This window comes from Acyrthosiphon pisum, chromosome A2 (assembly GCF_005508785.2).
Source record: "Acyrthosiphon pisum isolate AL4f chromosome A2, pea_aphid_22Mar2018_4r6ur, whole genome shotgun sequence".
Lineage (NCBI taxonomy): Eukaryota > Metazoa > Arthropoda > Insecta > Hemiptera > Aphididae > Acyrthosiphon > Acyrthosiphon pisum.
Genome location: NC_042495.1, coordinates 92240932 through 92257891, shown reverse-complemented (window position 1 = coordinate 92257891; position 16960 = coordinate 92240932). Strand labels below are relative to the sequence as shown.

Below are 16960 nucleotides of genomic sequence, written 5' to 3'. Positions count from 1 at the left end.
TAGGTATTTAATGTCAATGGTATTACCGTTTAATAAGTTAACTGTTAAGTACACTGATTTAAAAATAAAAATGTAAATAACGTATAATAATTAACAGTGATGGGAAAGTTCTTTCTAAAAATGAATTAGTTCAAGACATTAAATATGAACTAGTTAAAATTCTAGTTCAGTAGTCCATAGTTTTTAAAATTATCAACAATTATATAAAGTTACTAAAGAAAAAAAAGAAAAAAACTTAAGCTAGAAATAAAAAAAAAATACATGAAAATACGTCTGACTGCCGACTATGCGTCGAAACCGGCGATACGCGGCTCTGCAACATACTTTATACTATGTAACTAATTAGTAATTGAAAATAATAATTATAGACAGTGGTGGGCTGAACTTCAATTTTAAATTACGCATTTTCATAATTATGTACTTACCACCACCACCACCATCATCATATTTTTACTTATAACAAAGTTATGATGTTAATAAAATGTGATCAAAAGAGCCAAGAGGTCAGGCATTAGCATGTAATTCTGCGCCACAGTCACGGGGTGGCACCACCCCCTTTGAAAAGTTTACGCAACTGCGTCAAAATTAACCACTTCAGCTCGCCACTGATTATAGAGTAGTAGCTAAAAAAATGTTAAGTAATAGACGAAAACAAAATCTTAAATTATAATCAAAAATAATTCTGATTGCGTAATACAAATAGGTAGTTTTAAATTAGTTTTATATTTTTCCAATTACCCTGCATTCTGTGGAACACGCAGTATACAGCATAAAATAATATTTTGTATGAACGAGTTAGTCTTGGGAATGTTATTTATAAATACTTTATTTTATTATGTCAAGTTACAATAGAATTATAATATACATAAATAGTATACATACTATTCTTATCGGCGATCTGTCGATCAATGGCGCGGCGTTGTGATTTCAGGGCAAAAATAAATATCCAAACTAAAAATAAACAAAATTAAAAACAAATTATATCTTTTGATTCTTAAGAAGGAACAAGGAACCTGAAAACTCAAACACAAAACATTTTAAAACGTTATCAAATCGCCTGTTCTATGAAAATTAAATTGTCAATGAATGAACCCAAAACGTTCAAAATCATAATTAATAAGAACTTAGTTCACGTTCAAGGTTATTTCTTGAAAATCGAACTCGTTCATGTCAAGTTCACACAATATGAACTAGTTTTTCCCATCACTGATAATTTAACATTCAAACGACGTATAATAGATAAATATTAAAATCTACTTGGCAGATAACCTCAGAATTCCATGGCGGTATGACATTTTTAGGTTCTTTAATTTCTGTAGTATTAATCATGAACTATGTAAGAAAGTTCATGATATTAATCTTCAAGACACGGAGTAATAAAATAAATCAATCAAAAATTCGAAACTGTATTGTAATAACGTTATTCTGAAGGATTACCTTTCCTACTAATCCTACTTAATATGTTATGAACAAGGCCATAAGGACCTCTGTCTCTGTGATTCTATACACTAAACACAATTTACACAAAACAATTAAATTATATAAATAAATTCGATTAAGCGATTTGTAGGTATTATCTTTATTCCTTAGACCTTACAACAGATACAACTATACAAGTGATACAACATGTTAAGGATTAAGGAATGGTTTACGAAGCCCATGCAGCGGCGTCTTCAGTTCAATCCCATGGGCGGGGGGAGGAGGTGGGAGCGAAGCAATTATATCAGTCTTGAATGCCGCTTTTAACAATTAAAACAAATAAAATGTATTTATATATTAGAAAAACAGCATCTCACTGAGCCCATGTCAATTACTAATGCCCAATAGTATGTGTACTCAAAAGTTTAATGAAACCACGAGCAGCTGAAAAGTCATAATGTAAATTGTACTCTACGTCTCTACTCTCAATTTTTATGCGTGACCATGACCTTGATTAATTGATTTGTATGTTGTACCATTGAATAAATACCTAGTAGTATTTATAATCAATGGTTGTACTTTTTAGCTTCTTGAGCAGCTGAAATGTTGCTAGTAAGCATTTTATTATTGTTCCGTATTCTGTATTTGAGGGGACGTCGGCAACATCACCATAGACGTAAATAGCGTTTGAGATTTGGGGGGGCTAATAGGGCTAATAGTGCCTTACTTTGATAATATTGAATAAGCTTAAAACAAAATGAAGGGAATTGGACATTAGGCTTAGCCCCTAAAGCCCCTCCCTATTTGCGCCTATTTTTATAAATTTTTATCATTATTTATTAGTAAATAATAAAATATATAACTTTTCTCTTAACTGATAGTGCTGATAGTGATGTCAGTATCATACTGATTATACTGGGCGCTGATTACTGGGCATCAGTCGTGGGTCCGGCAACCTGACGGTCGCGTATTTTGCTTTTGATTTTGAATTGCGTTTTGTTATTACTTAATTCAATTGTTTCCATATACCATTCTAGCCCTGCTGGTTGCAATATTGTGCAACTTGTTTTGATCCCCATCTCGATTCTCGACGTCCTTTGTTCATTGCAGACTGCAGTTGCAACTTGCATTCGACGATCGTCATTCATTCTATCCAAATACGAACTTCCGTGATCATGTTTTTGAACAAAATACCCAAGTGTCTGACGACGAAGGCTAACAGCGTCCCGTGCCTTTTCTATCATAAAAATGTAAGCGTTAAAATTGATCACATTATACTATATTAGTGTATTTAGCTCAGAGGGGGAGTAGAGTAATAATAATCAAATTACTCTTGTTGTATACAATAATATAATCATTTGATGCAATTTTTTCTCATCATTATTGTAAATTATTATTAAATTCTAAATGTCAATTGGACAAATACAAATGGCCGACCCCTTATATAGAATTTTCCATTTAGTCTATATAATTACAATGTCAGATGCTATTTGACAAGTGGCAATATCACATAATTATGCTTTATTGTATTCATATTAATTAATATTTCTCACAGGTGATTGATCATTATGAAAATCCCCGTAATGTCGGAACGTTAAATAAAAATGACAAGAATGTTGGAACTGGATTGGTTGGCGCACCAGCATGTGGTGATGTTATGAAGTTACAAATTAAAGTTGACGATGGTGGTAGAATTGTTGATGCCAAATTTAAAACTTTTGGCTGCGGATCTGCTATTGCTTCTAGTTCACTAGCTACAGAATGGGTTATGGGAAAAACTGTTAGTTTATATATCTTTATTGTATTCTATGATCGATAATATATTTATTTAAATACCTAATGTTTGTATAAGGTTGATGAAGCACTTTCCTTAAAGAACACGGACATCGCTAAAGAACTATCTTTGCCTCCAGTGAAGCTTCACTGTTCAAGTAATTGTTGAATTATTATATGTAATAACAATAGTTTGTACAAGTTAAAATATATAAGATTGGATTTTTAGGTATAATTTCTTCATACTAATAACAGATTACTTGCCAATATACCTATTTCTTTTTTTGTTATAGATATTGTGTTATATTTTAATAATTTAATAATTTTTCTTTTATAGTGTTGGCTGAGGATGCTATTAAAGCAGCATTATCTGATTATCGCATTAAACAACAAGAGAAGAAAAAATCAGAAGACCAGGAATAATGAACATGTTACCTAGTAATAATAAAATTGTACCTATTTGTTGTTTTTGAAATTATCATATTTTTAAATTGCATAAAAAAAATTATAGATACTATATTAATTATAAATGATTATAGTATAATATATCTCATATTTTAGCATTTCTAGTTTAAAATAAATTATTATTAAAGATTTGAAAATTATTATTACTTTCCTGGTATAACATTTCTAATTCAACTAAAAATAGATTATTTTTACTATGAAAATTTAAATAATTACAGTTACTTAAAATTCAAATTTATAGTTCATAGTATAATATTGATTAATTATAAAATGATACTTAAAAAACGATTTTTGAACATATTATTGCAGTTTGTATTATAAATTCACATTTTAATGAAAATATTACAATGTTCATTAACATGTGAAAAATACTCATATAATATACAATAAATTAAATTATCAAAAACTTAAGTGAACCTTTCAAGTGTTAAGTTTGAGAAAGCAATACACTTTCAGACCAATATTTTCAAAATATAAACACAAATATCATAAGGAAAAAAAGATTTTTTGTTAGTATCCTAAATTGGTTTCTCACTACAAGTTACCACTATGCGTCGTCTCATTTAGCGTTATCAAATCTAATGGTTTTGTGGTAGCCAAAAGTTTAAATAAGGAGGTTACATATTCAATCGACTGCCATATTTTTCTATTCTCAAGATTGATAATTGCTATAATATTAAGGAGATTAATATGAGGATCCGTTAATAGAACTTAAGCTATAACTTTACAAAAATAGTAAACAGCTTGGAAAACTGCGATAGATAAGAAGATAACTTTCGATAATCTAACCTAAACTCAACAATAAATTCAAGAACATAGTACATGATTAGAACTAGATATTAAATATTAATTATTATAATACTTAATTTAAGTGTACTATAAATTGACAATGGTAATTGTATATTGATACACATTGAAATTGATAAAGATCAAAAGTAGAATTCATTATTCACCATAATTGCAAAAATACACAATCAATTAAACTAGTAAATTATAAAACATTTATACACTCGTTATTGCTTCTAATATAAAATGGCATAATACAAAATCATATGTTCATAAAAATCATTTATTTACAAACACAAATCACTTAAGATAATATTTGTTATAATTAATTGAGAAAATATTAATTTGAGTTGAATATACAAAATTATAAATACTAAATATTAAAAAAAAATTGAACGCAAAAAAAAACATTTTTTTTTTTAAATTTAATGCTTATTTTAGGAATGTGGATTAAAGATAATCACAATTTTGAAAACATTAAAGTTTAATACTGTCTTTTTTTTAAAATATAATAAGTATATATATTATATAATATACTATATACATGATCCTTAACATAATTTAAAAATAAAAATACTGTTTATGTTTAAATCTCATTCTTAGCTTTTTCAGCCATTTTGAGTTATTTAAGCATCTAATAAAGATCTTATTTCGTATAACACAAAGAAAAAGACATTTCCATAATTCTAAAATGTCTAATTTTTAAAAAGCCAGTTTAGTGTCAGCAAAGTAGACTTATTTAAATTATCATATACTTTGAATTCTGATTAAAAGTTTTAATTCAGATTTTTCACTCTGAGTCATTGCTAGTTAATCTTTTTTCTTTGGTTTTTTCGGATTACGACTCCTGGATTTGGCTTTGCACAATGGACAAATTGGAGCATTACGATGAATTTGTTGATGGCACGATAAGCATGATTTCATTGGTGGTGGTTGTTGTCTAAAAAAATAAACAGTACACATATCAATAATGATAATTCTTAGAAAACTAAATATGTCCATTTTTGAAAAATGTATTTTAGGTTATTTGTTTTTTTTAGACTTGAATTGTAGCATTTGTAACTTGACAGCTAGTACTATAGTAGGGATTATGAGTAACCTTCAATTTATGATACAAACATAATCTAAAAACTAAAAAAAACCTAAATGCCATAAACTATAGTTTAAAGGTATATGCTACAATATTTAAGATATACCATATAATTAGTATATTATCTTAAATAGTAATTTATGCTGAATACCCGATTATATTTTATCTAAATAATTTAAAAGTTAAAATAAAAAAAGATTTCCATTAACAATTAAATATAATCCCTGGTGTTTGGAAATTCCATATTAATTAGCTAAAAAAACAATTAATTGAGACTCAATAACTCTTAATTTTTTTCTTGCCCCTTGAGGTGTGTTTTTAAGTTATTTGTACACCCAGTAATTATACACCTTAAAAAATAGATAGTTAAATTTATTTTTATTCCCTCGAGATTCCAGTTATTGAGACTACCATATTATGATAAATGATTTAATATTACATTTTTAAAAATACTTATGTATTATCTTGTAAAATATTATATCAACAAATTAATTTCATAACTAAAATGCTTGTTGATTTTAATTACTGTGAAATAAAATAATATAATAACAATAACCAGTGGCGTATTTATGGTGGGGTGTCAAGTAGGGGGATTACAATACTCAACTTTTATCATACATTTAATAAATGAAAAAAAAAAATGAATAATTTTGTTATTTTAAGAATATTTATGTTTAAAATAAACCAGACTGAAAAAAAGTTTTTTATGTGAAGACCAAAAATTAGTATAACTTGGAAAAAATCAGAGATTTGAATGTTTCACTTGATCGCAGTATTAACAAAATAGAACGAAGATTTTGTAATGATTCTTACTTTTATAATTCCAATTACATTAATTGTACTATAGTATGAGGAACTTTAATACTAAGCAGAAAATAATACAAAAAAGTATGACCAAGATATTTTTCCAGATTTTGCACACCAGAAACTAAATTGTTTCGACCATCTTTTAAGGATATCATATCGACTAAGTCCAAAACAATGTAAGAAATTGTAGAAATGTATTAATTGAATATTCTCCTCTTACAACATACCCTGACGTAAGCACTGCTTTTAATTTAAACTTGACATTACCCATCACGGCTGCAGCAGCAGAACGATCATTCTCAAAACTGAAAATAATAAAAAATTATTTACGAGGTACAATGGCAGCCTTTGGTTTATTAAATATTTCCATTGAAAATTCATTTAGAAGAAGCCTTGGTCTTTGGACCAGTTAACTAAAATGAAGGCACAAACATTTTATTTTTGGGTACCTATACAATGTTATTCTTTTAAATAATTTTATAAGTAGTTAGACAATTATATTATAAATTATTATAATTTTTTTTTTATTAGTTTTTATCATCACTATTTAATTATTTCTGTGTTTAAGGAACTTCACTCCCAATAGGGCCACTAAATTTTACACTACACCACTGATAATAACTATTATATATTTTATAAATATCATGCTTTAAAAAAGTTTAAACTATGAATAATGAAAAATACATAATACAGGTTAAGAATTGCATGTTCCACAAAAGCAATATATACATTCTATATAATAATTCATAGAATACATATATAAGTTTCATTATAAGTACCTGAATGCTGGTGGTCCAGGAATTGGAGGTATTGGTCTAGTATCTACAGGTCCACCATTAACCATTTTGCTACTAGTTGCAAGTTGTTGAAGTGGAGCTGCTTGAGATCCAAGAAAAGCTGCTACAGCTGCTTGAGCATGCTGGTGTGCTTGAGTTAAGTTCTGCACACTATCACCATTGTGCCAATCTGAATTTGGGGGTGTTGACACAGCAGGTTTAATTTGTTTGTCAAAATAGGTTTGGACAAATAAACTGTAACAAAAATAGTTTAAAGTAATTAAGGAAAGACGATTAGAAAAAAAAATTGAAAAGGTTTTTTTAAAAATATATTTTGAAAACCATATTATTCTTAATGTTCAGTCATATTATACTATTATTGGTATATCAAATATAACTACCATGTACATGAGCAATACAAAATTATGAAATCCTATCATGAAGTTAGCATTAGATCAAAGTATAAAACTACAAATTAAACAAAACTAAGCCACTATTAATAATTTAAATAGTTTCCACTAAATATATCAAACAAATTTATATTTATATTTTCTTTTGTAAACTCATATTTACAGTTTTATTCAAATTATTTTTAAATTTACATTATTAAAACTAACAAATTAGGTACCTATTAAATTAGATTTTATATTTTAAACTGCAAGATAAGATTATAAATAATACCAATTGTATAATATAGCCATACTACTAAATTTAAAATTAAATGCTTACTCTGGTCGCACAAGATCACTTTCTTCTTCATGAAGTTCTGGTAACCGTTCAAGTCCAAGTAAATCCCTGCGCATAAGGTCAATGTCTGTCTTAAGAGGTTTATATTCATCGTGGACTTGTTTAGCACGTTCCATAGATCGATTTCTAGATTCTTCAGCTTTTTTTATTACACTTTCCATCTACAAATAGGTCATAATATATAAAATCATACATCTATATTTCTAAAATTGAAACTATTTAAACAAACCGCATTTATATCAGCATGTATCTGTCTAAGTTCTTCTACATGTGCCATTTTTTCTTGTAGTAGCAGTTCCAATTCTTTGCGATACTCAATAAGACATTTATCTTCTTGATCACTTGCTTCAATTTCTTTCAAAATGTTCATTTTTAGAGTTTCCAATTTTTCAGTTTTGTCTCTAAAACAATAATATTGAACGTTTTATATGAAAACAATATATTTCAACAAACAAAACAATCCAAATGTAACCATTCAGCTATTTATTTAAGAATTAAATAAAGATTTATCCCATCAACATTGAAGATAGATAGACCTACTTACAACAAACAGTTAGAGATGACCTACAGTTAAGGAAAGAAACCAATAAGAATATCCTGACATATTCATGGGTAGGTACTCGATAATTTAACAAGATAATGGTTAGTTTGAGCACAATATGGTCCATCCATCGTCAAGATGACTACCCTGTCGATCACCATGTTGTCTAAGACCGTGAAAAATCTATCACTAGATCATACACACAAGACGGGTGGACGTCCGAAAACACGGATAAGCATAGGCGCAAATTGACTAAATTTTTTTGACTCAAGCCCCCCTCCCCGTAGGCCATATTGCTTAGTACCACACAATATAAAAATTAGTACTACCTAATTACTAGATTTTGAACTGGGGGGGGGGGGACTTGACCGATATTTGGGGGGACTAAGTGCCCCCTATTAGCGCCAATGCGGATAAGGGTGGCATTGGGGGATGAGGGCACGAAAACGATAGGTGAACGACGAGTAATTAGACAACGAGACGGGACAAATGATTAACGGCCCGAGCGCTCCGACGAGGATGGGAATGGGCCTAACTCTGCTCGGCCGAGACGGGCACGTACGATCTCGTGTCTCACCTGATGTCTTTCAACGCGTCGAGTTTCTTGAACACCTCGTCGCTCTGGACTTCTTCGGTCATGTTTACGGACATTACGGTGCTGTCACGCAGACGAACGATCAAAACAACAACAACAACAACAACAGCGGTACGCTAGGACGTGTCCTGCGGCGGCAAAATCGATATTTTAACGCGCTGTGGGGCGAGTGTAGTGAAAAAGCGGAGCGGATGGTCGGGAAGATGACCACCGCGGGACCCAGATGCACGGACAGTCACCGTTATCAGTGTAGCGTTATCAATGCGCAAAAAAGGTGTTTGGTGTTTGCGAAATTCGTGATCCCCAAAGATAATTTTCTTGAGGGAAATCATCGGTTTCGACGTCGTTTGCCCGGGGACTCGACCGAAAAAGCTTGCCCCAAGCTTACAGCTTGGATATATCGCGTTCCCACTTCCCCCTGTTACGGTTGTTATTAATTTCCGTTCATTTTTCGGTTTCGCTATCAGGATCGTAATCAGCCATTGGAGACATCGGACTGATGTCCGAGCGTCCGACTATCATTCGTAAATCATAATAATAATGGACAATAATTCAAGTAATTCAACAATAATTTGCCTCCCGGCCCCGCCAAACCATGGGTTTTTCTTTTCTTCCACGGACGTCGTGTCGTCGTTGCCGCCGCAGATCGTCTCTTCCACGGCCTTCATTGTCATTAAAAATAATAATATAATTATAATATCGGTCGCTTGGCACGGGTCGCGCAGTGCGCGCACAGCTGATTCCGACGTTTGTTCAGTCGCAATAACGAAGCTGCGTTGACGACGTCAGTGTATTACACCATAAACACTGTCCAGAAGTCTTTATTCCGATTTTACACACACACACACGAACACAATCCCACGAATCACGCGTAAGTATACAATACACACACATATATATATATATATATATATAAATTTATCTATATGATATTATTATTATTGTATAATATATCTATATACGTTGTGCTTGCACAATACACACGTCACACACACGAAGATAGTTTGTAATAATAATAATATTCTACGCTCGTTTTATTTGTTGTAGCCGCAACAGCACTGCTGCACCGTGGACTATAACGTTACGTGTGGCAATTGATCGCAGTCGATCGCTTTGTCTGCTGTTGTCGAGTTGTCATTAGTCTCGTGTCACTGCGTCCACCGACTCCCCGACGGTTCTTTGCATTGTCGACGTCAGTGTCTGTCCGCACACGATACCACACGCCCACATTTGTCACCGTCACCATCGAACACTCGACAAAATGGTCTTGTTGAAAACAACTGTGGTCGTCCTCCTGGCCGTCGCGTGCGTGTCCGCCGCCACCTCGACCCCCGTCAAGTCTCCGCTAGCTGCTGATGTCCACCAGGAAAAACCTGACGTGTCCTTCCCTCCTGGTGAGTATCCGCCATTGTGCCCCTGATCGCTAGATTTACGACGCCGGAAACGACGACGGCAATAGTTATAATAATATTGACAGTCGTCCGTTCAAGGTCAACGGCGACGTCACTAGTAGGTACGCTTCGCCGTTAGTTTTCCTCACGGATCGCCATTGTCCGACGAGCCTGTCGCACGCGCGAATCCGTTACCGGAAATCAAAAAACTATATAGATAACGCGCTGAGGGTTTTTTGCGATTGCACCCACACCACCCACCCATTGGAACCACCGATTCCGTGGCGTTTCGATTGTGACTTCCGTACTCCGCATGCCGACGTACCGTTCACCTCCCTCCCTCTGCCCTCCACCCACTGGACTTTGGCCGCGGTGTTTACAAGTTGCGTTCCCGACGTCACGTTATTTGTGTTGTGACTTGTGAGCAATGTTAACGCATAGTTGTCATTGCTATCTATGGGCTAGGTTATTAACTGTCGCTTATTGATTTATCGCAAATGATTGTTTTCTACACTAACTTTGGTATCCGCCCCCGGCAGTTTTTCTCTCTCGTTGACTGTTTTTAAACACTGTTCAGTGCTTACTGTGTTCAAGGTTGAGAAATTAGGCCACAATGGTTTTGACTGTGTCACTGCGACTAGATGATTAAAGAGTTATTTCTGTTTATAGAAATACAACCGATACTACAAAACTGCCTCAACAACATGTAATATTTATCATATATCACAACCGACTGATTGAATTATAATACAGATGTGGTGGTTCATTGTTATTTAACAATAGCATGTCTTTGATAACTTTTTACATTGTGCTACCATTATTTCTTATAAATGCATCACAGTGAATAGGGCCTTTTATATTTTTCTGCTTTTAATCAACTTATTGGATTAATAATTATTATCGCGTTTGATGTATTGATATTGAGTCAATTTAAAAATATGTTATCTTATTTTTACAAACAAACTGATGAGTTGATCATATTATGACTTTGTTCTTTCTTCACAGTTTTAATCTATTGCATGTTTGAAGTAAATTATCTTACAAATTATAGAATATTTAATTTTTTTAGTATGAAATATCTATAAATGTATTAATAATTTTGTTAAAATATTGACTAGGGTTATTAGGAATAAAATAAATTATGATTTATGAGTATTGAGAATGTTTTAATTTGTAGGGTAGTTAAATAATATAATTTTTATATTATTATTAAACTTGAATGAGTAATAAATGTGGTTTTCTATACTCCGGTCCAAATATAAGTGCACCAGTTATGCAAACTTTTTTCACCTTCCACCAGTCACCATAATATATACCTTTATGTGGACGCCAGACAGAAACAGGCTTATTTGGACCGAAGTATCGTATCTTAACACATTATGTAACAATTTAATTTTAAATAAGCATTGATTACCTACATAAGTAAAATTGTATTTAAGTTTCTTCATTAATTCTTTTAATAAAATAGGTAATGTTTTTTTGGTGAATAAATAGGTAATAATGTAAATATTTGTTACACTTGAATTTTAGCTTACATTATTGCTTATTGTTTCATATTTAATTGTGTCATACAACAATTGCGACATTTTATTGTAGTCTAATATTTTTACCTTGTGTTTTTAAATATCGATGTTTGTGGGTACCTATTGTAAATATGTATTTTTTTCTTGATTGTGTACTGGTAATTTACCTTGAGTTTAATAGACGGAAATTTAATATCAAAACAAAATGTCAAATTTAAAGTAGCATATTAAGTAATTATCAAATATTTACTGTAGGTATGTATTATATTTGACTGTGTATATTGAATATAATGATAATTATCTAAATCAATTTTTCTTTGATAAAATAAATTGATTATTTGTATTGACCATTGTTTTTCCATTAATGATCCGATACATTCTATGACAGCCCGTTTTGTCCATGTTAAATCACATTTATATTGGTACTTGTTTTTAAGCACTAAAATTAACCTATATCTGGAATCTTTCGATTGTTTATAAAATTTTATTATTTTATCTTAATTTTTAAGCCTTATCTTGTTAGACTAGACTTAGATAATGTCTAATTGTTTGATAATTTTTGTTAAATCTTTTTAACATTGTAACATTGTCTATCAATTTTAATTGGATAAAAATATTTTGATCTTTGTTATACATGCTTTGACATTTTAAATACCCTTTACAATGTTGACTAATTGATCTTATCTATTATTTCAATAGAGACTTATTCTATTTCGGTTTTGTTTTTGAAATTGATCACCTTAGATTCTTAGTGTAATTAGGAATGCAGGGGTGTCATTTCAGTTTTTTTTTTAAAGTTGGTGCCATTATTGGGTCACAATAATAGGCACCCAATGAGGGAGAGGTTCAAGCGAGGACATACCCTTTCCGTAGCCTGTAGAATATTTGTGCAATTTATTTAATATGTTGTCACTTATATTAGTACCTGTAAAAATATAACCATTGTTACTATTTTTGTCTGATTAATTATGTGTTATGTTTACTTATAATGTATTTATTTGTATACCTATTTGTTTTGTGGTTCCTAGTAGGGTACACTTGTTAATTAAATGTATGGGCTTAAACACCTTAATAATAAAATTAATAAAATTCTCATAAAACTTTTCTCTCAGTGCTCGAAATTTGAAATTTACTCTGAGCACCCTTGCTCACAATATCACAATTGCACAATATATACAGGCCACTTAATATATATTTATATATTTTTCCATTTCCTATTTAAATTTAACAAGGTAAATTCAATTTAATTAAGTTAAAAAAGAATAAAACATTTACCTATTATATGTCTTAAAAAATTTTTATATAAATGGATATCATAGATTTTTCAACTTTGAAAATTTAACCAATGCATGGCTTGGGTTAATATTTATAGCCTCTTATTTTTCTAATCTACTAACCAATTAGTCACTTAAGGGCTCATCTTCCGTAATTGACCTGATGTAAGATTCAATTATCTTAAGTCATAAGAACAATTTTTATTTGAAACTGTACTTCCAGTAGGTAAAGTTAGAATTAAAGATATTATATTTTATGTTTCTGATAATGGTGCTAGAAAGTAACGAAATAAGTTCACCTAAATTAAGATTGGTAATTATCTATCTATAATCTAGTTATAATCTAGGATTTTGGGAAGAGAAATTCGGATACAATTTTTGACTTATTAAATTAAAATAATTAGTGGCTTATAAAGAATATTAATTGAGGGCAGTTAGGAGAAAAAAATATCACTGGACACATCAATGACTTCAAACATCTTAAACAAATCTTTGCTCTAGAAAATTTGCATCAAAAAGTTTTTGAAAATATGAAACAATCAATTTTTTTTTTAAAAGATTTTTTTTTTTTTTTTTTTTCTATATTTGTTCATTGTAACGACCTCAAGGTCTTTGACAATGCTTATCACAAGTGGGTAGTAGGGAGATCATGTGATCTATTTATCTATGTATATATCACTATATGCATGATACTACCCCCCTTCTCCAAGAGGAGACATGTGCGGTCTTCACTCCCAGTGGAGTGGGACCTAGTTGGAAACCGGATGACGCAATCGGACGACAGCACGGGAAAATGGTGACTGCGTAGAATCACACACATTTTTTGCACTTTGCTATGAATCGAACCGATGACTGTGTGAGTCGTAAGTCAACTGTGTGACCACTGCGCCACTCCGGCCCCTTTAAAGATATTGACTGAATATCTATTTTAATACACTTAGGTAGGTATATTCGATATCGGCACATGTATTTTATTTTTTGTTGGCCAAAGAAGGCGTTTTTAAATGTTTGGTAAAAATGCATCCCCCCCTAAAATGACGACTATGGATGAATATTGATATTTTTAAATGTGATTGTAACTAGACATAATTAAAAATATATATATATTAATTATATTATATACCAGACCCGTAACCTAAATATAAAAAGCGATTAGTTGAATTCATTTGCAGCCCTGCCACTGCATTGTATAAAAAATGATTACCCTACTCCAGGGTTGACCAACATTGTATTATGATATTTTTTACATACCTTTACAAAACTTTCAAACAAAAGTAAATAATAATTATACATTTTTTTAAAATAATAGTAACATGGTTAATAATATAACTAATCTCAAAAAAAAAAAAATAAGACAATTTTACAATTAATACCTATCCTTAAATGTATTTCACACATTTTATTTATTTGTCTTAATGGAATATAGTTGTATAAATTCAATACTAGTTAAAAAATATTATAGGAAATAACTCATTAAAATAGTAAAGATACCTATTATAGAAATATAGAGAAATATCTACACTTTAGATTAGGTAAATGATGTAATTTCAGGCCTGGTGGCTGGTTGATAAATTGTATACAGCTCGGTCGTGGTGATAATAGACAAGTTACTTTTATTTTAAGCATCAATTTTGTTAAATTGCTAATCATTATTGTTCAATCTATCTACAAATTTCTTATTTCTCCATCTTTGAAGTTTTAAGCAACAACACATTTTTTGGAAGAATTATATTTTTATAATAAGTCTAAAAAATATTATATACCTAATCAACATTTTAATTATTTATTTTTAACAAATTATTTGAATTTATTGTTTTGAAAATCTTTTTAACATAGATATATTTTTGGGCTGGACAAAATCTAACCGATTTTGTGTATCACATTGTTAATTGCCATAGAAACACAAATCAAAAATTAAAATATCTATGATTCCTCAATCTTTGCAGAGAAAAAATATTTATATTATAGTAGCATGTCAGTTATATTTTAAGAATGATATAATAAGAACCTCTGTAAAAAATATTTTACTTGTGACTAGGTATTTTATCATAATTTTTGTATATTTTTTTTTTTTAGAACCAATGAAACCAACAACATCTGGAAGCAACATAAGTACTACAGTACCTACAATAGATAACAAAACTACTACAGTAGTACCACCTACTTCCAAACCAACGACAACTCCAATACCTACTACAACAACTGCTACAACAACTACTACTGCACCACCAACTACACAAGCACCAAATGTTACAACAACTACAATTAAACCATCAACAACTACACTCGCACCAAATGGTACAACAACTACTTTGAGTCCAAATAGTACGACTGCTGTTCCACCCACTACTACAGAACCATCTCCAGCACCATCTCCGGCTAGAAGTTGGGATGGTCCAAGTTTCTTAGGTAAGATTGAATAAATTTATGTTTTAAAAATATAAAAGTAACTTTTTATAATATATTTTTATTCATTAATTTCAGGTGGCATGGTCCTAGCTTTTGGTATAGTTGCAGTCGGATTTGTAGGATACCGATTCTTCTACTTGGGACGTGGAGGTGCCTACCATACTTTGTGAACATTGATAATCTGATCAAATTATAAAAAATATAATATTTTTTTTATATATAGGGCTATTAATTTAATTCAAAAACCTATATAATTGTAAAAATATTTTACTGATTAATTATTTAAAAAATAGAGCACCCTTTCTCAAAATTCAGTGCTCATTATTTATTTTTTAGTGGCATATTTAAATGCTTCATACAAAATTAGGAATTTGGAAATCCATCGTAGATATTAGTATTGTTTATTCAGTTCATATTTGTTTTTTTTTTTTTTTAAATAATGAATAGTCAACATTTGACAAACTGTTCTTATTCAATTTATTTTGGTGATAACTAATGTAAAATTATTTTTTAAGTATTTTTTTATATAATTAAACGCTGTAAAGATAATTTTGTCTTTTATTTTAAACTGTTTCATGTGTGTTTTATATTTATGTATTAATTCATAAGGGGAAGGCGTATAATATATGAGTGTGAAGTGAATCAAAAATGATTTAATTTTATAAATTATACTAAATACAAATGTTTTACTCTACACAAAATGGCATATTCTGCTGAACATAATTATTATGTTAGTGATGAAGCAGATAAATTATCTATTAAATAATAGATAAAAAGTTCAAATAGGTTAAAACTAATTGTGTAAGGAAAATTATTTAAATTACATTATTTTCTTTTCAGTTATTTATCAGCTGTTTGATAGTAAAGCCTTGGCATATATTAAGTGTAGTATAGTTTTCTGTAGATAATAATGATTAATGTTAAATGTATCAATGTATGTTAATAGATTCTAATTGAAAATTGTACAATATTAGCAATCAAATTAAAAAGTACAACTCTAATTTATATAAATATATTAATTACAATTCTATATAGGTAATAATATATAACAATATTATAATTTGTTAACTAATAAGTGTAAAGTGTTAATAGTTATGTATGGCCAAATAGGTACCTACTTGAGCAGATTGTACTATTTTGAGTTTATACTAATTTATCTCTATAGGCTATACAAATATTGGAATATATTCTAAATTTTATCATTACTAATGGTAATATAGGTAACATCCATAAATTTAAAATTGTGGGTATGTTTCATGATTGGAAGGACTCAAGGCCCGATATTAGACTATAATCCTAGTTCAGAAGCTTAATTTATCACCATGAGAATAGTCGAACATTGACTATATTATAGTTTTTTTTTT

The 16960-nt window shown here is 30.2% G+C and overlaps 3 protein-coding genes across 5 annotated transcripts; 2 read left to right on the top strand and 1 right to left on the bottom strand.

The window, feature by feature from the left end:
• Positions 1 to 2354: 2354 nt before the first annotated feature.
• On the top strand, positions 2355 to 3794 carry LOC100160233 (iron-sulfur cluster assembly enzyme ISCU, mitochondrial-like). The gene is given in 4 exon segments (NM_001162615.2): positions 2355 to 2669; positions 2975 to 3199; positions 3272 to 3350; positions 3530 to 3794. Coding segments are annotated over 4 exon segments (465 nt in total). The 5' UTR covers positions 2355 to 2594; the 3' UTR covers positions 3616 to 3794.
• Positions 3795 to 4540: 746 nt separating this feature from the next.
• On the bottom strand, positions 4541 to 9496 carry LOC100160828 (zinc finger C4H2 domain-containing protein). 3 transcript variants are annotated; one of them, XM_001946503.4, is made up of 6 exons: positions 8982 to 9496; positions 8093 to 8264; positions 7846 to 8024; positions 7120 to 7371; positions 6568 to 6645; positions 4541 to 5383 (listed from the first exon to the last, which is right to left on the bottom strand). In XM_001946503.4, the coding sequence occupies exons 1-6, from the start codon at positions 9053 to 9055 to the stop codon at positions 5254 to 5256; spliced, it is 885 nt and encodes a 294-aa protein (XP_001946538.2). In that variant the 5' UTR covers positions 9056 to 9496; the 3' UTR covers positions 4541 to 5253. The 3 variants fall into 3 exon arrangements, with proteins under 3 accessions (XP_001946538.2, XP_008186647.1, XP_003240101.1); XM_008188425.3 differs by having other exon boundaries at positions 6608 to 6645; positions 8982 to 9495; XM_003240053.4 differs by lacking the exon at positions 6568 to 6645 and having other exon boundaries at positions 8982 to 9492.
• A 219-nt stretch (positions 9497 to 9715) lies between these two features.
• Positions 9716 to 16245, top strand: LOC100169103 (integumentary mucin C.1). Its single transcript, XM_016809382.2, has 4 exons — positions 9716 to 9870; positions 10047 to 10393; positions 15264 to 15596; positions 15672 to 16245. Exons 2-4 carry the CDS (start codon positions 10261 to 10263, stop codon positions 15764 to 15766), a joined length of 561 nt encoding a protein of 186 aa, XP_016664871.1. The 5' UTR covers positions 9716 to 9870; positions 10047 to 10260; the 3' UTR covers positions 15767 to 16245.
• Positions 16246 to 16960: the final 715 nt, after the last annotated feature.